The 23985-nt window shown below is 37.9% G+C and overlaps 1 protein-coding gene across 1 annotated transcript; it reads right to left on the bottom strand.

The window, feature by feature from the left end:
* Positions 1-2497: 2497 nt before the first annotated feature.
* ANXA1 (annexin A1) lies at positions 2498-20164 on the bottom strand. Its single transcript, XM_014958498.1, has 13 exons — positions 20083-20164; positions 16248-16326; positions 13924-14017; positions 13082-13176; positions 11235-11348; positions 10533-10623; positions 9443-9522; positions 8477-8533; positions 7036-7129; positions 6321-6416; positions 5225-5283; positions 4200-4322; positions 2498-2872 (listed from the first exon to the last, which is right to left on the bottom strand). Exons 2-13 carry the CDS (start codon positions 16311-16313, stop codon positions 2813-2815), a joined length of 1029 nt encoding a protein of 342 aa, XP_014813984.1. The 5' UTR covers positions 16314-16326; positions 20083-20164; the 3' UTR covers positions 2498-2812.
* Positions 20165-23985: the final 3821 nt, after the last annotated feature.

The raw sequence follows: 23985 nt of genomic DNA, 5'->3' as shown, positions 1-23985 counted from the left end.
AAAAGATTCAGATTAGATATCAGAAAGAAATTTTTTACTATGAGGGTGGTGAGACACTGGAACAGGTTGCCCAGGGAAGTTGTGAATGCCCCATCCCTGGAAGTGTTCAAGGCCAGGCTGGATGGGGCCTTGAGCAACCTGCTCTAGTGGGAGGTGTCCCTGCCCATGGCAGGGGGGTTGGAACTAGATGATCTTTGAGGTCCCTTCCAACCCTAACCATTCTATGATTCTATGATTCTATGATAAGTAAGATATTGAGGTGCTGGAGTGTGTCCAAAGAAGCTCGTGAAGGCTCTAAAGAAAAAGTCCTGGTAGGATCAGCAGAGCGAACTGGGGACGTTTAGCCTGGAGAAAAGGACGCTCAGAGGAGACCTTATCATTCTCTACAACTACCTGAAAGAAAACTGCAGCAAGGTCAGTCTTGATCTCTTTTCCTAAGTAGCACACGAGAGGACAAGAGGAAACAGCCTCAAGTTGAGCAAGGGGAGGTTTAGATTCAGTATTAGGAAAAATTTCCTCACTGAAAGGGTTGTCAAGCGTTGGAACAGGCTGCCCAGGGAAGTGGTTGAGTCACCATCCCTGGAAGTATTACAAGATCTGTAGATCTTAGGGACATGGTTTAGTGGTGGACTTGGCAGTGCTAAGTTAACAGTTGGACTTAATGATCTTAAAGGTCTTTTCCAACCTAAACAATTCTATGATTCTATGATTCTAAAAAGAAAAAGACCACTTCAAATAAATTTAAACTTCTGATGATTCCTTCAGTTTTTATTGGAATTATTTTTTTAAAAACCTGCTATAGGTTTTTGTAATGGATTTTTTGCATCTATTCGTTTCTCTGGTGAACATGCCTCTTGAAAAACAACTCTTTCCTACGCTGATGAAATCAAATTCTTTCCCTTTGCATAGCTACAGCAACTCTCAATTTCACAATGACTGAAATGTTGAAACAAGAGTTTCATGATTAAGCCTAATAATCTAACTGGCTACAAGTTAATTAGTTATGACCCATGCACTCAGTACTGGTTTGCTCTGGTTTTGTTTCTTCTAAGGTCCAGACAGCAACATTTCTAGTATCTCAAAATCCATTCATTAGAGTTTCTTCACTTTTAATAGGAATGTTACCCATTCCAAAGAGGTTAGCAAAACACATATTCTTTATATGCATATATATGTTTTCATATATATTTATATGCGTGTAATCAAAACATATATGATTATCACCACAAGTTCAAAAGGAAACCACAGCTGCAAACTTACCATTCCCTTCAAGGGCATTCCAGCAAAGAATCAAGATACTATATTCATTTCATATTCAGTAAAGTTAGACTTTCCTTCCCATCAGCTTTTACTGTCACAACTCATCATTGTATGGACCAAAGGATTAGGGAATTACATTGTCTTGACATCTCCCACTTTAAGAAATGCATTTTCTACTAGTGCCACACCAAAACTTAGAAGGTGGTTCGGTTTTGTTTTCTCTGAAGCTTGTCATTTGATCAAACAGATCCCTCAGCACATGATCTCTCTGCCTATGTCTGCTTGCCTGTTTGTTTTTCTGTTTTAATTAACTACTATCATGTATATGCCCCATAAACTTATTTGGTCAGAATCGCTCTGTTCCACTTATCCTGTGAGGACAACAAAGATTACTGAAAAGTAAACTATGGTAGGGTAGGAACTAAAGATCTTGGAAAATAATTGGGGTAGATCAAAACTGTGGAAGACACATGGGAATTTTCTCTCCAGCTCTAGCAATGCCAATGGTTCTTCTAGAATAAGACTTCATTTTTTCCAGATACCTAGTTCTGTTATCCTAGACCATCCCAATATGAAGCAAGGAGAGCCTGTAATGTTTTACATGGATTAGCCAAGACGGCCTTTGATTTCCCAATAGATTATCATGCTGTTGTTCAAATCAGTAGAGGCCACCATAACAACCAACAGTGTTTGTATGTAGCAGAGAACTGTCAAGTAATGAATGCATAGTTCCACCAGTGCACCTGAGGCCTATAATAATTAATTTGTACAGCATCTGGCACAATCGGGACAGTAATGCCAGGCATGAACGCTGTCCAAAGCAGAGGTAGTGACAGTACTGTTTTCACTATGCAGACAATATAAAAAAATTACAGAGGAAAAAGATAAAAGTCCTGCATGGGTTACGAAGAGTTTTTCAATTTTTTTTTTTTCTATGAAAAAACTGTAGAAGATTTATGTGTGCTGGAATTTAAATGAACAAAAGAACAAGACAGAGATATCATTAGCTTTTTTAGAATTTTTTTTATTAAGTTATCTTTAGTTATTTTTCTTACATCTGACTTTCATGAACCCTACCAGAAGTGAAATGAAAGATATAGGCTCAGCTATGGTGTGAGATATTGCTACATCCTTTTTTGATTATTTAAGTTATTTACTGCTTTTCCCCTTATGCACTATAGGCAGACAAGTTGAAATTAAATGCAGAAAAGCAACAACATACAAAGCTCCACACAGATTAGTTTAATTTTTAAAAGTTTATTTTCTTTGCATAGATAAAAACTTCACCTTTTTCATGATTAAACAAGCAAATAGAAACTTAGGGGCATTCTTTGACTTTGGCTAAGTAACGGCAACAAGAGATAATAATGCCATTCAGAATAAAGATACTGAAAAAATACATTCCAGGTTACAGGTTTTTGACATAACATATATGGACTAAGTACCATTCCAGAAAACCTCACTGTGTAAGGCCTGTATTATATAGACAGCTGAGGTAAACATAAAGACCTTCAGCAACTCAGAGCTTGAGTGCATTGCACAAACATGAAACTCAGTTATCACTTCCACATAAAGCCACTAGGATGTTTTCATAATCCCCTTTGAGTTCATCCTGTAAATTTAAGAACAAAAAAACACAATTTTTAGGATAATGGTCTCAAGTGAAATAAATTTCAGTAAGCATTAAATATATATTTACCAAACATCGATCCTTCACCTAAATAAATTAGTCATTTGATTACACATATGTGTTAACCACAGTCTGGGCTTGAACTAGTACTCTCACTGAAGTTATTTGTGTGACCTAGAAATAAACACATGTATTTCCAGAGTGGAACAGAGGCCAATAAAAATCCTGGGAGGTCTCATGGCATAAATAAACAAAAGAATCACAGAAGATTTCTATCTACCCTGGAACTTAAGCTTTTCTTCTTGAGATAAAGTGAAAATGCCTCCCATGACCAGTGATGCCCAATGTTCCTTAATTTTAAAACACTATGCATGTTGTATCTAGGATCATCTCAAACACAGGCTAGTATTACAGTGATGTTCTATTCACCATACAATCGTGTATGCAGCTTGGACAAAAAATGGATAATATGCATTAGAAATGCACTGGAATTATTCCATGCTATCTTATGTCAAATTTGAATCTACTTTGCAGAGACGTATCGATTGTTTAGTGTAGCTAAACTACACCTCAAGCCATTTGGACATCACTTTGGAAGACAATCAGGTGATCTGATTACATACCAAATTACAGATCACACACACTCATGATGGAAGACTAAAAGTAATCTTTGGCACCTAACTGAAAAAAATGCAGACACCAATAAAAATCAAAAGGGCATTTTGATAGAAGTATGGAGCATGTTTCTACTCCAATTGAGATTTTTTTTTTTTGTCTTAAGTCTCTCACTGGTTTAAATTTTCTGGAAAATATTCTGGGTGGTTTGTCCCCTTTGAGAAGATACTTTTACTTAAGTACCTGGAAAGTGGGCCAAATAAATGTCAAGTTAACGAGGTATTTGCAGGAATACCTTCAATGTTAAAAACCAATAGCCAGTTGCATCAAGTATCATAGAGTTGTCAGGGCAATCATTTCCACTGTCCTGCCAATGTACCTTATGTTTGCCCAAGCACAGGAACTCAGGGACACTGCAGTCTCCATTCAACTCTTGGCTTCTACTGTAAGATGACATCCTGAGACATGCACCACTCCTAGCAAATTGCTATAGCTTTTGTGATAAAAATATTGCCCCAGAAAATGAATTCATTCTACCAGCACATGGATCATTGGGAACATGAATTATTCAGCTACAATTAGTTACTCAGGATGAACCAGTGACTAAGGAGCGGAGGAGTTAACAAACGCTTACTGAACTTTCAAAATCACTTGGTTGTTTTGCATTTCATACGTCATCTGACAGAAAACCTACCATAATGGCTTGGCGGAGAGAGATGCCATACAGATTCTTGTAATAGCCTTTGATCTCATTCATATCCACTTCATGGCGCGAAACCATGATTCTGATGAGGTCTTTGTGCCGTGTCCCAAAACCCTGATAAAAAAAAAAAAAAAAGGAAGAAAGAAAAAGGAAAAAAGAAAAATGAGAAAAATGAATAGTTAAAAATGAGAAAGAAAAAAAGAAAAAAGGCTACTTATGTGCTTGAAACACTTTAAATCAAGGTTCTGTGTGTTAATCCATCACTTTGAGGGTGTACAAGATCCCCATCTTATTCCTTTAACATCTCTCATGAAGGGGTCCTCTCACAACCCCCTTCTATTCCCTGTGAGCACAATTCATTTCTGATAGGCTACCTGCACCCCTGGATTTCCTTTTTACACGTTTCTTTTGGCTGTTTCCTAAAAAGAGGAATGTCCCTCACTGCATTTGCTAGACACCAGATCCAACCTGGACTTCACTGCCTTTTTTAATTATTTTTTTAAAAGAGTGCAATGAACTGTATTTTCATAATGATACGCTCAATTTTTCACATACTGCTCCCAACCAAGTCACAGGATTTATGAAAATATTTCAATACTAGACTGTTTCACGATCTCCAGCTGTCTCACTCAACTCAGGTTCCAACTTTGCCAGAAGGACCATAGATGTCCTGTCAAAGATTAACTTTCTACATGGTTCTTGTCCAGATTTTTAATTGCTTTCCTATTTACTTTTACCTAATATTTTCATGATTTCTTAAGTAAGAAAAGTTCCAGTTAGCTTTCTGTCACTGTCTAGAGTAAAAGACATATGTATGGATGGACAGATGCCTTCCAGAACACAATGCAGCAAACAAACCTCTCCTCCTATCGAAAGAAGTTTCAAGGAAAAAACAGGAGACAGAGAAATGTATTGAATTTCCTTCTGCAGTCTTTTTTTATCATGCAAAGGATGTAGAGAGCTCTAGCACACAAAGCACCCCATTTTTACAAAGAGAAGTTCTTTCTTTAGGTTACCTTCATTGCCAAGTGGAGCTTTTCAGCAAAGAAAGCTGGCTTGCTTGTGGCACACTTCACTGCAATGAAACAATGAGATTAGGTCGCATCTGTTATACATATAACAAGTAACAAAGGGCAAAAGTTTGGAAAGAAAACACTTTAAAAGCAGTCACTCCTGGTAGCGGTGTTCCTACGAGCATACCCTGTTTACCTACTTCTTTTTTACCTTTCTTCAAAATATGGGAGAAGTAGGAATTCCTTCCTCTGTCTATTTAGAAAACTATTCAGTCAGGGGAGAATAGTGGTAAAACTGCACTCCCTAGTTTATTGCCACAAAATTAAGAAAGATTTTGCAGTTTCCAAGAAAAAGAATGTGAGAACATTTGTGTCTTCGTCAGCAGAGCTGGTGTTATGATATGATGTTTTGTAAACCAAGTGATACTAAGCACTTGCCTTCCATTTCTGATATTAAGAGGGATCTGATGGGACTCATTATTTTATGCAAAGTAAGCTTGACCATGATACAAAAGTGGAGAACAAGATGGGTGTCTGGTTTCTGATTCCGTTCCTGGTTCACTGGTAAGAGTGATTTAAGTGAGTCACTGCCTCATCTTATTGTTCATGAGAAACAGTAATGTTAAGGGTTTTAGTATGAACCTGTTAAGAATATTTTCTTGAACAAAACTGCAGAAGGAAATTAGTTCTATTTTTAATAATCATATATTATCTAAGTCTTTGAAAAACAAAATTTATAGAAGAGATGGTTTGGTTATGTTTTGAAGACAGGTTCAAAACTTTTAGCATATTAACTTTTAGCATATTAACTTTCTGTAAAGGTCTTCCTATGTTGTTGACACATCTGTTTTCCTTAGAAGACCCTTCTACATATAAGGAGAGGTACTTCGACTCATTCATGAACTTTAACTGACATTAAATAACTCAATTAAATCACTACGTTCAGACTAGATTTTCCGAAGTATTATTTAGTAAGTTTCTCAACAAAGCAAGTTTAAGCCCAGAATAGCTTCCTTTCAGAGCAAGCACAACAGAAGTGAAAAGTAGTTTTTCATATGGTCTGCTTATATACTAGGTTACAACCTGCAGATCCACTTACCAAGGGCAGTCAGACAGTTCTCAATATCCCCCTTCAGCTCCAAATCCATCACCTTGTTCATGTCATGCTTGCTGTATTTGGTGTACTTCTGAAAGACTAGATAAGGGAAGAAAACTCAGTGGTAGTGATGAAAATATAGTATTCTCCCTGCATTGCCTCTGCTTTATTCTGCCCGCACTGCTGCAGCAGTGCACACAGATGACTGACTGTAGGCCATCTTTCTGATTTTCTTCAGCCAGCACAGTGCAAACAGCAGTGCTACTCCCTCGACTGCTGGAGTCAGCATAAGGAATGGGACTTTGTTAGGATGGTAGCATTCGTGTTTCCATTGGTAGGGATACAGGTGGTCCAATGACTCCTCTGGAGCCTGTAACATTAGGTGATATCCCTCTACCCAGGGCAAACCGGCTGAGGAGCAATACTGTGTTGGGGAGCATTCAGAGCCCCTGCTACATGGATTCCTTGGCCTTATGATCACTAGCCATGTGAGGCTTCACAGTAATAGCTTTGTTAGCAACCTAAATGGTATTGCTCATCACTAGTGCAGAAAGATCAGTCAAGCTGCCAACTTCACCCTTACTCAGCAAGTATGTGTCCAATTACTAGGACCTTTGTAGCAGTCAGAGTCATGTCTTGATAATCTATGTTTTTTCTGAGTTCATGAGCAAGCCAAGTTCAAAATGCAATTCCTGTGGAACACTTTCATCAAGCCTACCCCTTCGGAGATGCGGATAGCTTCTTGCAGTAAGAACAGTAACAAACACATTAACATCTGTTCCTTTCCTTTTCTCTCCTGCTTCATACAAGGCCTGTCATAAACAAAAGAAAGCAGTAAATTTTACATCAGTATAGTAAAACCCAAACAGAAATACAACCAGCCAAAGGTAGGTCACTGCCTGTCAGCAATGAATGCTTGCCCTTGACACAACCCATAACAAAACTCTACACAACCACAAACTATCTCTAGCTCTAGAAGGAATACTTCATATTTCAGTTACGTCAAAATAGTTCCCAGAGAACACTATGCAGCTACAAAACATATTTTCAGACATTTTACGATCACCATCTAGCTCTCCTGGTTACATTACATACTTGAATGAAGATATTTTTCATGTATTATGATATGCTTGCAGGCTGTGTGGGCGTTTAGGGCTGGTAAGTTTTATTCAGACAAACAAAATTATCTCTGATATTGACTGGACAAATGTGAAGGAGCAGCCTACACACCGAGTCGAGTACTCCTGGTCTTCCCAGGAGTGACTTTAATAGAACGTAAGAATCAAATCAGTGTCCTTCATCTTCCTCACCTCCACAAACCTCTCTAGAAGTAATAATTAAAGACCTCCACACAGGAAAAAAGATTTAACCACACTCCATCTATACGAAGAGAAATAGTACTGTACTTTTGACCTTAGACAGACTATTAATTTACTGACCTTCCATATCAAGGCCTGATGACAAAACTATGCTCCTTATGTGGGAGAAATAAAAGCATTCTTAATGGCCTTTTCTTGGTTGGATTTTTTAAAAAAATCAATTTAAAGCCAATCTGCTTTTGAATTCTAATAGGATGTAAGAATTTACAGGTAAATATGCAGTAAAGACTGCTAAGATTTGCCAAGATTTTAACAAAAATGGTCACACTTATGGTGGAAGAAATAAAGGAAAGATCAGTTGCTGGCTTTAGAATTATTCGGAAAATGACTGAGAGGTTTATCCAGTAATCTTGAAAACTTAATCACTGTAAAGCAATTGCTACAGCTAACATACTGCAGAGTTCACACTGGTCAAGGTATGGTAGCTGATTCTGTATATACTTGAGCACACCCTTGTTCCACAATTCAAGAGCTGTGTTATAAATAGAATGAAGATTGTGTCTGATTTCTCCAACTGTTGACCCCTAGTTAAAAGGGTCTGCAGACTTTATATGAACTAGAAAAAGTCTTGCAGAAACATTTCTGAAGTTAAATATTAGGGTGAAGATTTGACTTCGAAGTGTGCAAAGTTTACACATACTTTTTAAAATAGTATCCACCCTGAGAAGATGGCTACAGAACATATAAATCTCTGTTAGGTCTGCAGTGCACAAGATTCAGGTAGAACATTCCCAGCCACAGTTTGTAATCTCAAATAAATCAGATGAAGTGTGATCTCACCCTGGCATCATTGTCAGCAAGCTCATCATTCACATGAGAATCTTCACATCGGTCAGCCTACATGCATACACAAATAAATAAAAAAATAAGGTTTCACTGGTACTCACAATCACTCAGTTCAATCAAAACTCATCATTTTAGAGTTCCACCCTACCATCCTCATACATAATACACAATTACAGACAGATAGAGTTATAACAATCATTCTGTGAATAAAACTGTTGTAATTGTTAATCAGCCAGTAGTAAGATTTCTAAGGCCATCAGCAGCTTATTTCTGAAGTTCTACATTAAAATTCATAGGAAATATTGTTTCTTAATGTGAAGTTGAAGATATGAAGTTGAAGCTCCCTGATGACCATTCAATAGATTGCTTCAACTTGGTTTGAAACCAAAAGCTGAAAATCAAAATGCTGCACAGAGATGTATCAAAAAATAATCCTGTGTGCACATACAAGCTCCATATATGTGTACTCAACAACCATGGAATCAAATATTTATGCATTTTAAAAGGGTATTTTAATTGGGCACTTCATATTTAAAATCATCTGCTTTTGAACATAAATTCACAAAATACATTGTCCACTTGTTAGGTCCCTGCCCCTGTCCCATTATCTAATTATTAGAAACATATTTTAACAGCAAGCCAAAAAGGTTTATTGATTTATTAATGTTAAGAATTTCTTCTTTTTCTGTTTCTAGTCAGTTGATATTATTCCTGTTGTTTTTTCAAGTGCTCACAGTTACCACACAAAAAATTTCACTGTTTTTTAAAATGCATTTGAGATACAATCTCATTATACTTGTTTAAGAACAATTTCACATGGTCTAAGACATATAAATATAAAATAATGCAAGGAAATGAATGTTGCCTAAATGCTATTTTTTGTATGTATTTCCCTAAAATTGTCTTACATTATTTTGTTATTACAGGTAATGTCATCCAAAATGCTTAAGCACAGCATACCTTTGCTAAAGCAACTAAAGCCTTTTGAAAGTCTCCAGATGTGTCAGAGATAATGTCTTGTGTCAGATCTCTCTTTAGCACTGAAGTCAAAAGAAAAACAATTCACAGGTTGTTTTAAAGCTTATGAACTAGGTTAACTAGGTGATCTTTCAAGGTCCCTTCCAACCCAAACCATTCTATAATTCTGTGATTCTTTCAGCCTTTTCTTCATTTCCCACTTAAATATGCCCACTAGTTTTCTTATTTTCTCTCATTCAGCCTCAAGAGAAGCAGTATATTTGCAACATGTTCTCTAATCCCTGAGACACGCCGTGAAATTGGGAGGCTAAACCTAAAATTTGCTGAAAAAGTCTTTCTGTAAGGTCTTGTGGGTGGCATTGTCTTGGGGTCTTGATTGTGAAGTGAGAAAAAAAAAAGCCTGAAACTTTTTCTGAGCCATTTGTCTTTTGTTCTTATCTCTGGTTGTTTTTATAAGCACTGAACTCCATCACAAAACTCTTCTGAAAATTCAAACCATTACTTTGGGCTTCTGACTGAGACTATTTGAATGGAAATATCTTGTAAAATTTAGTTTATAATCTCAGAAAACATGATTTAATTAGACAACACCAACTGACTGCAGTGAACTCTAGATATAAGAAAGATGCCACAATGCATTTTAGTCACCTCTTCCAAGACTCTCCCTCTTTAGCTCCCTGGTTGCTCATACTGCTAACCTCATCTGTGTTGCTTACTCAACGGGCTTTTTTTTTCAAGCCTAGAGGTCTTGAGAGGCTTAAGAGTTCAGGCAAGGCTTAGTTACAAGAGAATAAGAGTGACTGGGTTTTGCTTGCATCCTGGAAAGCATCTAAACCCATGAGATACCTACAGTTCTGGTGGTGATGCTGTGCCTTTTCCTTCTGTATTGGGATCTGTGTCAGTCAGAAAAAAATCAATAGGACCTCCCTCCCCTGCAACTCTTTTAATCTTATGTGGAGTTTCACTTGCCTCCTACAATGTCATCTCAGCTTTGAAAAGCTACGTGGGGCTGTGACTCTAATGTGCCTACTTTAGAGTTACATCTTTAGTATTTCTTTCTTGGTCTGATTACCTTCCTTGTAGTATCTGCTGGCTTCTCTGATCTCTCTGTTGTTTCTTGAGGCCAGAATCTCGATTAAGGTATCTTCATCAGTTCCGAGCCCCTGACGAAAATGGTTGAATTTTTAGAAATGTCGCTTGATAAAAAAACTTAAAATTGAGAAGACCAGAAATAAGATGAAAATCATGGACTTGGTTGTTAGGAGCCCCACGTGGAACAAGAAACAAAACCTAACATTGTTCTTCTATATGATATTGTTATTTCAGCTCTTTTGGAATTCATTTTTTGTCACATCTAATACTACTGGTACCCAAAGGAAATGCTAAAAGGACCAAGCAGTGCACATAAAAGATAGGAATGCAAAATTTATGAAGAAAAGTACCCCCTTAGCTTTTTGTTTTCTCTTACGTAAACATGTACGTAAACACATTATGGCTTTCTACCACTACATCAGCAACCAGTTTTTAGAAGGCAGAAAGAGTTCATTCACACAAAAGAATACTGTTTGCAGCCAATCTCCTCCAATCCTGAAATACAGCAGAGATTGCTGGGTCTTGTTCTCAGAACCTGGATTACCAGTACAGATTTGTTTACAAAATGGGGTTAAAATGCAGACAATACACTAGCTTTGAAATCCAGGTCCAGTGTCACTTGCAGGTCCTGATTATTATTTATGCTCATTAGGAAAGTTTTTCTCAGAACCTTTTGCCTTACCTTCATAGAGGCTCTTAGTTCTTCAGCATCAAACTGAGCTGGAGTTTTGAGAAGTGCCACAGCAACATCTTCCAGGTGGCCTTTCAAAGCTTTTTTCAAGGCTTCCTCCAGACTCTGTGACAAGAAGAATAAGAAACACACTAAGCTAGAGAGCGGTAAAAAAACTGCTGACAGCTACAGTACAAAAATTAAGTCTGGTCTCTCATGAATCTTAGTCTACATCATTCCTTTAGCTACCAGAAAGAATTATGAAGCCCTACTTGAAATTTTTAATTTATTGCCTTTATGTTTATCAAAATGTCAGTTTTCAGTAAGTGTTCAAGAGCATTGTGATACATTGCAGTTCAGCTTTATTCACCCATCTACAGAAGACTCAAAATACAGTGCTTGTATTTTAAGAGAAGGTAATACTATATTGCTGTTATAATTATGACTGAGTTTCTGATCTGGATAACATTTTAATTCATCCATTTATTGCATAAAGGATACAGAACTTGCAGTGGAAATTCTGTGGACATACTTTAATATCATCCTACACAAAACTGAAGTTAAGATTTGGGCTATATTCTGATTTGACCCAAATGTGAGTTTAAAAATAATAAATATCTCGTTTATTCTGCCTCCTATCTGGAAATGCTTAATACTTTATGTTGTTACACTAAACGTTACAGCCCTGTTCTCCACCAAGTATCTGTCAAGGTGGTGGCTGTTAGAGTGAGAAGGTCAACCTGCTTTGTCAGGATACGTAAACCAATGAAATTATTTCAGAAGCAAGCACAATGTCCATAGTTAGTTCTGTTCTGCTTTTGATGGTATGCCCAGGAACCACAGTATCAAATAATCTAACAGCATTAGTCTCCCAGTGCCTCTGAAGTTGTATTTTAATTTAAGTCCTTAAAAAATATAGTTTCAAGGCTGAAGCTTCCTCTGAAGGGGCAGACAGACACGAAAGCCACAAGTGAGGTTTCCTGAACTGAAATAGGAAAGCTTGGTAAATGAGATACTAGACTTATTTCCTAAGTAAGCCCTTAAAAGCTACACTTAAGAGTTTCAAAGCAAAAAACTCAAAGAAATCACCTTCCAAGGAGCTCAGTAACTCTGGTATGCCAACTGTGCAATTGTAATTTCAATTTAGAATTGCAGGTTCAACTGAGCAACATGCTCTAGCTCTAGGCAATCCGGCTTCAGCAGAGGAGTTGGACTAGATCTCTATGGTCCCTTCCAACTCTAAAAATTCAGTGAAATTCAGTGAAACTGGATAATTTTTTTATACAGAATAGTAAGAGCAATTGAAAACTTTTCCAGAAACATGCAGTAATTTCTAAGCTCAGTTCCAGGCAGTGGTAGTTTCACCACTCAGAGGTAGAAGCACACTGGCCCTCATACACTTATCCCCATACCAATTTTAGTATACTTGTGGAACAGCGTTATGGTCCTACAACTTTCCTATCCTATTTAGTATTCTATCTGGGCTTAAATATTCAGAGAGATGCCTCCAAGTCCCCTTCTCCACCTCTCCCTTTCTCTGAGCAGACTGTCTTCCAAGTGGTAGTGAAATCTTTGCATTCCCAGCAATTTAGTGATTTAAAGGATCTTTATAGGCATTCAAAAAGCTGGAAAGTCAGAACTTCAAAATTTGTCTTTTTACTTCAGAGTAGTGGCTGCCATATTCAAAGGCTCAGCATTGGCAATATGTTTTTATAATTCTGTCGTGGTTTTCACAAACTACAAAAGGCAGGTGACTGTACCTTTTTGTTCTATGAAGCTAAAGCTATATGTGTCATCTGAGCTAGAAGCAACATTGATATCCTGGGTGTAAATTTAAGTTTGGCCTGAATATACTTTACCTTTCCTTTGGTCTGCTGATAGGCTGCTTTGATCTGCTGACGCTGAGCATTTGTTCTCTTAGTCAAGATGTCAATGATGGTGGCTTCATCCACACCTATGAGTCACCAAAAAACAACATGTCTAATATATTGGAAATATACCTGTCTCTAGTGCATCACTTAGCAAAGTAATAATTTTTACATTATATTATTTGCTTTCTGTCATATTTTGATTTTTCGACACACTGAAGTTTAACCAAAGGAAAAAGCGTCATCATCTACTGACTTATTAGTGAGTTAGTGAGGAAAACAAATTAATAGAATCCCATAGAACAGAGACACCTATGTTTCTACAATTTATTACAGAAAGTTTTGAAGAGTTCTGACTGCAGAACTTTCACTACAGAATAACTGAAGAAAAATAAAACAGATGACATAGTCATTTAATCACAGGAAGTCAAATTGAAACAGCTTTCAAAGTATAGGCAAAGTGCCAAATGTGAATTTTATTAAAAGAGAGAAGCACAGTATACGCAAACACTACATTATCAGCATATTCACTGCCTCTTGCAGGGATTTTATAGAAATCAAATTAAAAGGTATTTTTGATTCTTTAGAAATTTTATTTTCACAGCCCATCCTTCAACATATTCAAGAACTTTAATGTAGTATCAGGGTCTGAAATTGTAAGACAAGACATGTCTTTACCAAATGGCATAATTTAATGTATTGCCAAGCTTTCAAAAGCAGACATAATACCCCTCCCGCTTGCCACTGCCTCTCTGATATTTTATTCAGTTAAATTCTCAAAATTTCCTAAGGAACAGTTCTAATGTAGCAGCCTAACTATTTACTCCTCTTACCCTTTACAGTAATAGCTCTGTCCAAAGCAACAACATCAGCTGATGGATCAAAGTTAGGGTATGACTGTACTCCAGGGCCACCTTTTGAACTTTTCTGCAGAGGGAAAAAAAGATACAATAAAATAAATAATAAATTGCTCATTCCAAAGAATATTTTTATAAAGAAGCAGTTTTAGATGCCTAATAAACTATGTATTTGGTATTGCCTATCACAGGCCTATCAAGGAACATAAACAGTTTTGTAACTACAGAGAACTAAATGGACTTAGTAATGGATATGCATTGGATTTGTTTCTTTCAGACCTCTTAAACAAAGTATTTCATATATTGAAGATCTATTTCTCAGAATAAATTGGACTCAACAGGAAAATACTTCTTAACTGTCACATTAGGCAATTACATCAAATTTTAAAGGCTCTAAAACCACAATTAAATCCTACAGGCACTGCCAGCAAAGTGCTACTAATTTCCTTGCTCATCTAATGCCTACTGACTGTGCATCACATTAAGTAACTTCCCTGCTGACTCATATCTAAGGCTGCAAGCACTTCTTCTTTTCCAAGATCTTTGAGAAGAGTTCAAATCTAATCCTACAAGGAAGTGGAGAACAAGAAGTTACCCAACTTCTTTGAAACTTGAGATGAAAGCCACACTTTCTTCACAGGCATTATCCGCTGCCTGCCTTAGGTGAATCCACTCCTACATAGGCACTCCCCAGTCCATGTCTAAAGTGCTTTGGGAATAACTAAGGATGATGAATTCCACTACGTGACAGATTACATGACTTGCCCTAGGTCAGCAACATGACAAATCAAGTTACTGGTACGGCCTAGTACCTAACAGCACTATCTAACTGATGCCATACTTGTTATTGTCCTTTACAGAAGCTGTAAAATGCCTCAAGATTATTGGATGAAATTTTTATATAAAATTCTCCTTGGTATGATATATGTTGACATGTTTTATTAAAAAAATATCACAGTAGTTTAGCTAAACTTTTTCAGAATCACCTATATTCTTTGTCCTGTTTCAACAATTCATTTTTTTATTTTTTTCCAATCCTTTGCCACTAAAGTTAAATAGCACAAGACAAATGGCAAGGTCTTATGGATACATATACTGCATTCTGTATTGAATTTTGTACACTTTTGACATTGGATAATCAAACATTCAACTCCCTACACAATTCTATCACTAGGAGTTTCTTGAGAGCAGAGGGACTGCATACTTAAAGGCAGTGTCTTGCATACTTTTGAAAAAATCGCTGTGACTTGTGTGATAAGTCAACAGAGGAATGGGACTGGTTTGCTGCCTGTTTCCCAGACAGGAAGACTAGGTTAGTCTTTGTATGTATACTGGTTTCCATGACAAATATCTACTAGCAATAAAAAACTGTAACCAACACAACCAGAATGACTCAGGACACTGGGAGTGCAAAGGGGATAGGACGGAATAGATAGCCAAAGGCTTATGCACAAAATGTTGTGGAGTTATAGTCACAAAATCCACAAAGGTCTAGGGCATAAAACTTAATTTACTGAAATCTCCCCTCTATGTTCAATACTTTTCAAGAGGAAATTTCTTTCGAGATCTTCTGTGATTTCACAGTGTGCCACTTCACCTTTACTGACAGTCATTTCAGTATCTTAACTTAATTATCACAAAAACTCTCCATGTCTCCAAGATAACTTAATTATCACAAAAACTCTCCATGTCATCCTCATGCAATAACTCTTGACTTCTCACGACCATAAGCATCCCTTCTAATCAGTATCAGGACTGATCGTCTGAGGTGTTTTATTACATACTGTGACTCCTTCCACCGTAAGCACAACACATGATATGAAAACTAGGACATACATTAGTGACTCTAGTTCCTCCTTTACATTCCTGAGCTCCAACTCATGGCTTCCTGCACTTCAGCCTAAAAGTCCCTGTTTTTCTCATGTACGTCATCTGAACATGTTCAAACATATTCACATACCTGTGCATCAGATTACAACCTTAAAGAGGATGACTTGAGTAAATCAGTGATTGGCCATTAGGAATCACAATTTAATTACAGTAACTGCCTAGGAAGTGATAACTAGACTTATATGTGCAAATAAGAATAACTTTTCATCTGATACCAGACTTACTAGGTTATTGGATTGTACTAGATTATTGCTGCAATAAAATTGGGTTCCAGTTCTAATCTGCTGGAGTTTTGCCATTGGATTTTCTCCCTTTAAGTATAGGACAGACATTTGGTGCCCTATGCCTTTAAATCACTTCAAAAAGTACTTGAAAATAAGCATAATCTTTCAAAAGGTGATAATACTTACTATACATTCCTGCTCCTGATTTTCCATGAACCATGCTTGCTTCAGAAATTCTGATACCATAGCCATGTTTACAGAGTTTCTGGGAAGAGAAACATCAAGTTACAAACCATTTTTCATCTAGGTACATACCATTTTTCATCATTTTCAGCACCAGTGCAACTCAAAGCTTACCAGGTTTCCCAGGTTTTAAAAAACCCTTCTCTTAACTCTGACATGCAGGGATTAGTTTCCCAAGCAATAGTTGCCAGTGCTATTGGAAGCAGCTAACTTTTGTTTATGTTTGGCAAGTGACGCAATGCTCCACAATTGCTTCTTCACTCCTATAGCCTTAGCTACTTGCAGATATTTTAGATTAGAAATAGAAAAGTAAATGAGCTGGACTATTTGCTTATTTGACTATTTGAAATTAGAGTCTAACTCTCCCTATTAGTTAAGGTATCAGGTAAGTCCATTCAGCTTACCAAATACTTGGTTCTGTTCAAATTTAGTGGTAAACAAGTATTCTTGTCTGATTCTTTACTAGGCCTGGACCTCTTGTGTGTTAAGACAAAATGCTGTAATTTCTTTGACTTGCACTTTCTACAGAAGACAAGTAAAATCTGTAAGTTTCACCTACACTTTATTTCTTATGTATGTCCTCCTATTTCTACAAAAAAATAGAGCATTACCCACTTAAGAAGGTGAAAAAAGTAATGAAAATCAGTCCAACTTTTCTGTAAGACACCATGCAGAATGGGAAAAAAGACCAATGGTGATGTGATTTGACATTAAGCATCCAAAAACAATGAATAGGTTGTTTCATAGCAACTGTGGTGTGAGGAATGTTCTGTTTACTATTAGAAACAGTGAGGGAATGAAGAGCAGAAATTAATGTTTTGTCAAATAAAATATTTTTGGTGTGCTCAAAATAGATGACTATTTCAAAATGCACTTCCATAGCAATCTCTTAGGGAAGGCTTGGTTTTAAAGTACACATAAAACAATAAACTAAATATAATCTTACTGGGTTAACAGGAGTGGTTTTGAATCTAGTGTGAAGAGATTAGATGCTATTCACGGTCTTGGGGCACAGTTCATATAACGTTGATCATATACATCATTATAATAAAGGATGGTCCTCTCCTGCAAACTCACTTGCCTTACTTATGCTCTGTGTCCTAACGGAAAGGCAAAGAGTTGTCATTTCAAGTAACCCACACCTAGGACCAAGCAGCGTCGCTGCAGCCCAGCTGCTTCTTTCCCTCATAGCAAAACTGTAGAACTTACTTTCACCACCAGCCGCCAACAAAGTGGCAGCTACTCTCCACAGCATTCTTCCAGCACTCCAGCCTTGCTCCACCCTTCCCTCTCCAAGGCAAGAGGCACCCACACTCCCTCTTCCTCAGAAAACCCTTACTTTTATGCCTTTCCCTCAGCCCTGAAGGCACAAAATTCAGCTCTGCCTGCGGTGGTAGAAAAACTGACTCTGAATCTTTGTTTATAGGTTACTTAAAGTAAGTCTCATCTGGGTAAATAATGGTCAGAATATTATGTTGTAAATTATAAGGATCAACTTTTATGCTCATGTCATTTATTGAGGATCACAAAAGCATACTTATGTTGCTATTAAACGTAACAATAAAACAGTATTTTATCAAGCTGCTATAGTGACTCCAGCGCCCTTACTGTATTGACAGAAGTAATATTGAGGCCAGATGAAGCGCTACAGTATCTGAAGTTTTATAACAGCACGCATAAAAGCCATATGCAGCAGAATGAAAAGATTTTGAAGTCTCCATACAAGGTGCACTGAGTCACCAACAGTGACATGTACAGATATGTCTGCCAATTAATAGATTCACAGAGTGTATAATTGTTTAAAATTAAGAAACAAGATTCAGTCTCACAGCACCAGATACGATAAGAAGTAGGATAGAGTAACGCTTATCAGGAATAAAGCTGGTAGAGCTGGCTCCTCTGAGAACTGCTAACATCTTGATTTCTTCTGCCTCTCTCCACTCCCACTCCTCACACGCAGGTCTAGAGGTTTTACTGCTCTTGGGGATGACTAGAGCAGAACACTGCTAGCTTACACTAAATTTGGTTTATTAAGCCTCTAAACCCTTATGTCTATCCTAATTTAAATTACAGATACAGTAAAATAATTCTGTGCCTTAAAGGCTACATCTCTTGTTTTCTCTCCTTTTTAAATAAAGATGCTCTGGCATGCAAATCTATTTCCATCTAGTAAACAAGTAAAGTAATTTTAATAGAAGTCAAAGTAGGCAATGGCTCTTGAGAGGGGCTAATAGACCTAACTTGGCTTGAATTGGCTCAGAAAGTCAAGAAACCACCTTACACATAAAACCGTTTGCGTGCTTTATAGGAAACTATGGCTAATAAGAGAAAAGAAATCTTAAACCTAGGAAGACACCCAGCCTCCTAACAGAGTAGAGGTCTTTGCCAATGCTTTGATTCATGCCACTCTAAAATGCAAACAGCTCATCTAAACAATACCTAGATCCAGGAGGGATAAATTAACTCAAAATATTATTTTAATTTATTATTAAAAGGATTGGAAGGTCTACGAACAGGGAGATGAAAAAATAAAGGCATCTACAGAGTGGTGCAAATAGAAGGCACAGTAGGAAAGTGTGACATTTCTTTCTGGATACTCCATACAAAATACCTATTTGTGAATTACAGTGTTTGATAAAATATTGCCCAGGTCATGTGTCCCAATTCCCAGACCAGAATCTGTAAACATCCCATTTAAAAGGAAAGAGGATCAAGAACTTACAATTTCTCAGTTTGAAAAATATTGTGATTTTTATGCATTTTATCATTCCAAATTCAAAAGATCAACATTGCAACTGCAATGAAAAACCAGAGATCCAGGCTGGAAGCCCTAACTATTGCTTCACAAGAATTTCTGCAATGTTGCTTTCTGTCTGGCTCCCAGTCCCCAGAAGAAGCACCTTTGAACTAGACATATGAGAATTCTTTAAAGTTTTGAAACAATACTCAATATTTACTGTATCTAAAGACACAAACTAGACTTTTACACTACAGTCTGTGTTAATCAACACCATTTCTTCATGCTTATCTACCCATATCATGAACTGTATCATATATATCATCTCGGGTTACTGTCCAATCCTAGTTACCACGATCTTAATGTAAACTAAGGTCATTACATCTTATCAGAAAAACAGGCAGTAGATCTAATGCAATAATTTATATTACAATGAGAAAGCCTACTGAAGAGGTATGAAAACATCAGAGAGAAAAACAATCTCATCCTTACAAATTTCAGTGGTAGCAGAACAAACCCCAGACGATACAGCCTGTACTTATCTGGCTTTGCCTAAATTCTAAGTCACAAGACCAGGGTTTTGCTCTTATGTTTCTAAAAGGCTGTTTTCCCTCATTTTCATCAGTTTCATGAGCAACGACCCCTCTACAGTCCCAAAGTGGCAAACTGTTGAAGTAACAACAGCTGTTTGTTTACGTTTCCATCCAAAACACTTTTCCAGTAACTCCAGTTTTACTGCAGATTCCTACAACAGCCTATTACAAAGGCAGAGAAAGCATAGAAACAGTCAACACAAAGTAAGTTTTGGTTTTTTTTTTTCAATTCTTTATATGCATTAAATAAAAGCACTAGTTGTCCAAGCCCTTCCATGTTCCTGAAACATTTCAAAAGTGAAGGAATTCCTCCTGCCCACACACATCTTTTCCTATGCCAGCAAATCCAACCCACAGAAAAATGTACCAGGTCACTTGACAAATTTAGTATACAATTCATAAAGTTTGTCAGGTTTACAGAAAACAGCAAAGAACTACAAAAACCTACCTCTTTCCTCACAAATATCACTTTTCAGGGTGGCACAGTCAGGAGTAAGAGAACAGAAGGCTTGCAATGTTTTTATAGCACCGCGCAGGAGACCCCACCTAGCAACCAGCATGTTTGCACAGCCCCAGCAACCCGCTGCTCATTGCAGCAGCTAAATTTGGGTACTGTCCAAAACAGAAAACCACACAAAAAAAGTCATTGCGAAACTATGTGCTGGAGAAAGAAAGAGCAGATTTCAGAAGGGAAAAGATAACGCATGAGCATGCCTTAGTAGCTCTCCTCCCCTGCTGTGGCCATGTCCCTCACTGCAGTACGTTACCATAAATCTTTTGGTATTGTAGGATTAAAAAGTTAAAAAACTAAACTTGATTTCCTCCCTTCACATTTTGGCTTGTCGATACTACTTCAGTGAATATATTAAGATATATCTTTGTTCAATGAAACTTTGAGTGAAAAAGGCATCAATGCAGCTTCCACGCTTCACTGAGCTCTGGTGGCTATTAGTTCTGCTTCTTCTGCACATGAGCTTGTGGCAGAAATGTTCCAGGAATAAGACATGTCTAAAACTTAATATTGATACTCTAGATCTTGGTTTTAGGTTGGTTTTTTTTTTTTGTTTTCTTTTTTGGAACGGCACTGCCTGGAAATTGGCAGGCCTAATAGAAGGGCAATAACTGGCACCTATGTAATTAGAAAGAGGTTGAAATATTCAGATTAAACTCTGAAGTTCAAAGTGAGAGTGGTTTGCACAAGATGAGAGATTTCACCAGCCTGCTGGAAGCGGTTTTCTGCAAGCACTTCCTCCACAAGCTAGCCACTTTTTCCAGAGCACGTCCGGCACAGCTCCAGGTGTATCATTAATATCACAGATTGGCCCAGAACATGATACCCAGTGAAGAAATACCACTTCCTGAACCAGAAGCATTTGCAACTAGCATATTGGCCTGTTGTCCTGCTTTCTGCTGACCTGGACCTGCTGCAACACACTGATGCCTCCAGAATGAGGAAGCTTGAACATGAACATACACAAAATGAACATACACAAAATGCAGTCTGCCCTTGAAACCCACATGTAGCAACTAATAAAATGAGGAGGAAAGGGAACAGAATGCTAGGTAGCATCAGAGGAAACACTCACAAAGTCCTGAAATTTAGCACATCATTGTACTGGGTTGTGGGTGCTGGGAGTCAGCTCAGGACCAGCACAGCCAAGGAGACCTCCACCCCACCATGTCAAGGAAAAGTCTCCAGTAGTGCTGTGGGAGGCTGTGGCCAGGCCACCGAGGCCCAGGGACCTGCCTTCCACTGGGGCCCCAACACTTGGTCCTCACCAAAGCCAGCACCCCACTGCTTTGAACCGGGCTGGGACTGGCTGGGGAACCTGGGTTAGGCCCTACCTGCAGGCTGATGTCCTCTCCTGTCCCATTCCCATCTCCAGCCCCAGGGAGGTGGCCAATGGCTGGGGCTGAGGCTGCCCCCAGTGCGCCTCAGCTGCCCTGCTCCAGGATGGGATGGTGGGGCAGGAGGGGCTGCCTTGCCAACCCCCATGGGGACACCTTCCCCCAGCCCTGGTCCCCTGGAAGGCCCCAGTTCCCCTGACTCTCGAACATTAATTTTCCCTTACACATCGTTCTTTTCTTTTTTCCCTGGACATTTCACATGTTATTCGACAAAAGTATTTCAGATATTTTCAGTAAGCTAAATAATTGAAACAAATAATTGAAGGGGCCTACCAGCTGACAGCAATACTGTGAACAAGCTGGCCAGTTTTGTTTATTTAATTATAATGTGTGAACTTCAGATTACTCCTGCCCCCGTGACCATGGCAGTAGGACACTATCAGTCTTGTTTTACTGTTGTCAGATGTTGGCCAAAACGTCTCTTTACACACTTTTTCTAGGACTGTTTCTCTTGTCTGTTAATGTGCAGGTAATTAGAATCCGTTTACACTGAAAAGCTGGAAATCTGTGCATATCCCTGGTGCACCTAGCTGAGCCTTTTGAAGTACTGAAATAGCAAGTTGGGTTACACAGGCTTATAGCATCTTTATACGTTTTTTGGCATTTTCTCAGTAAAGAAAACAGAACAGCAGCATTACTGGAGGCCTATAAGGGCAGGAATCAGTGTGCTACAAGTATTTAGTAAGACACTCTTTCACATTGACTCTTTTTTCTAATACGCTTTCTCAATAATTGGGCTGTTATGCCATTGTCATCATAGTAGTTTTTCAGCTCCTTTTTAATTTTTTTTATTGTACTGTATTTCAGGCCTGTGTTTCTACTTTCAGAGTGATCTGACTTGAAGGCATTGTGCTGTAATTCATTGCAGGAGCTGTTTGCATTTGCTTTTCCTCTTTATGGGTGGGGAGGAGTTGACTCATCCTCTTTCTGAAGTTGCAGTGAGTCACTGTCTGAGTTAGAGAGCTTTATTGTAGAAAATGCTTACACTTAAAAAATCCAAACTAATTGGAGGGAGCTTTAGTGTTTGTTTTTAAATTTTTAACTGTAACTCCATCCTTTGTTTTATAAAGTTGTAACAGTTTTTATGTTGTTTATTGTTGACTTGTATTGTTCATTCAGAAGTGGCAAAGATTACAGCTACTGTCGTAGTACAAATGAGACAAAAAGAAATCTTTTTCTTTACTTTTATAGTTAATGCGATATCTCTCAAATACTGCTGCTGTCACTGCTTTGATACAGTAGTCAACGTAACATGGAATACAGTCGCTGCTGAGAGCAATGGAATTGTTCAGTAAAAGCAGGAACAAAAAATAGTTGGTTTTGGTAAACTGCCAGATTTGGCTTTGCCAAATATTTCTTTTGAGTCTCCAGTGGCGGATGGAGATTCCCCAGACAATTCATCCTACAGAAGATGATAGCAAAATGAGTCAGGAATTTTGTTGGAGGTTGGGAGAAGGATCACCAGCCTTTACAGCTATTTCAGAGACTGATGCCTCCCCTACTGTAGCTCTGTGTCTGTTCTACATGGGATGCCTTAAAGAAGATTTAAATTTGGGGTGCATTTGGAAGAGGACTGTTCTACCCACACTCAGCCAAAAAAAAAACATTTTACAGGTTACCTTCGGATTACCTTTGAGATAAACATTAAGTGAAAATTGATGCTAACAAATTGCATTGTTATGAAATAGTAGTATCCTGTAGGAGGTCCTGAGTGTACTGTCAGGCAATAAATCAGAGCTCTACCTATTTCACACCAGGACAGTCATTCATTTTGAGCCAGCTGATACTGATCCAGTGCCACCTGCAATCTGCCTCTCATTTTTTGCACCTTGTGATTTCATATACCTTTAGTAGCTTTTATCCACATCCTACAAAACTGAGGAGAAACACATTACTCCATTTCCTTAAACAGCCAGGACCTGGATGGTAATTGGCTGTACTCAGATTTCAAGTAACAAAAATGGGGATGTAGATGATACAGATCTAAGACTGTGCAATGTCACCACTGTATGAGTTACAGCAGTCCAATAGAAGGCAGTAATACTTCAGTAATACTTCAAACAAACATTCCAGACCATATCCAGTACTTCTTCCACTAACACATATATATAAGTTCCTGTACAAACTCCTAATTAAGGAAGCATGTCTTAATTTCATCATTTAGGAAAATATATTTTCTGCATACTGAAGTATAGTGCCTCCTCAGGCCTTCATCTTTTCCTTTGACAGATTACAACAGATTAGATTTCAATTTCAGTGAAAACAGCTATACTTTTTATTCATTTGCACCTAATCTGCATGATACCAGGTCCACCTAGAGTCAGATTGTGGTCATGGATATCCGCATGATCCTATACCATGGGCTGAGTGGCATAGATCGTCAAATCTAGACACACAACTTATTTTTAGTTTAATGCTTAAAGAAAAAAAATTAAGAAAAGAT

The sequence above is a fragment of the Calidris pugnax genome, unplaced genomic scaffold, assembly GCF_001431845.1.
Source record: "Calidris pugnax isolate Ruff unplaced genomic scaffold, ASM143184v1 scaffold360, whole genome shotgun sequence".
Lineage (NCBI taxonomy): Eukaryota > Metazoa > Chordata > Aves > Charadriiformes > Scolopacidae > Calidris > Calidris pugnax.
Note: the sequence above shows the minus strand (reverse complement) of the source record. Positions and strands in the feature narration are given on the sequence as shown.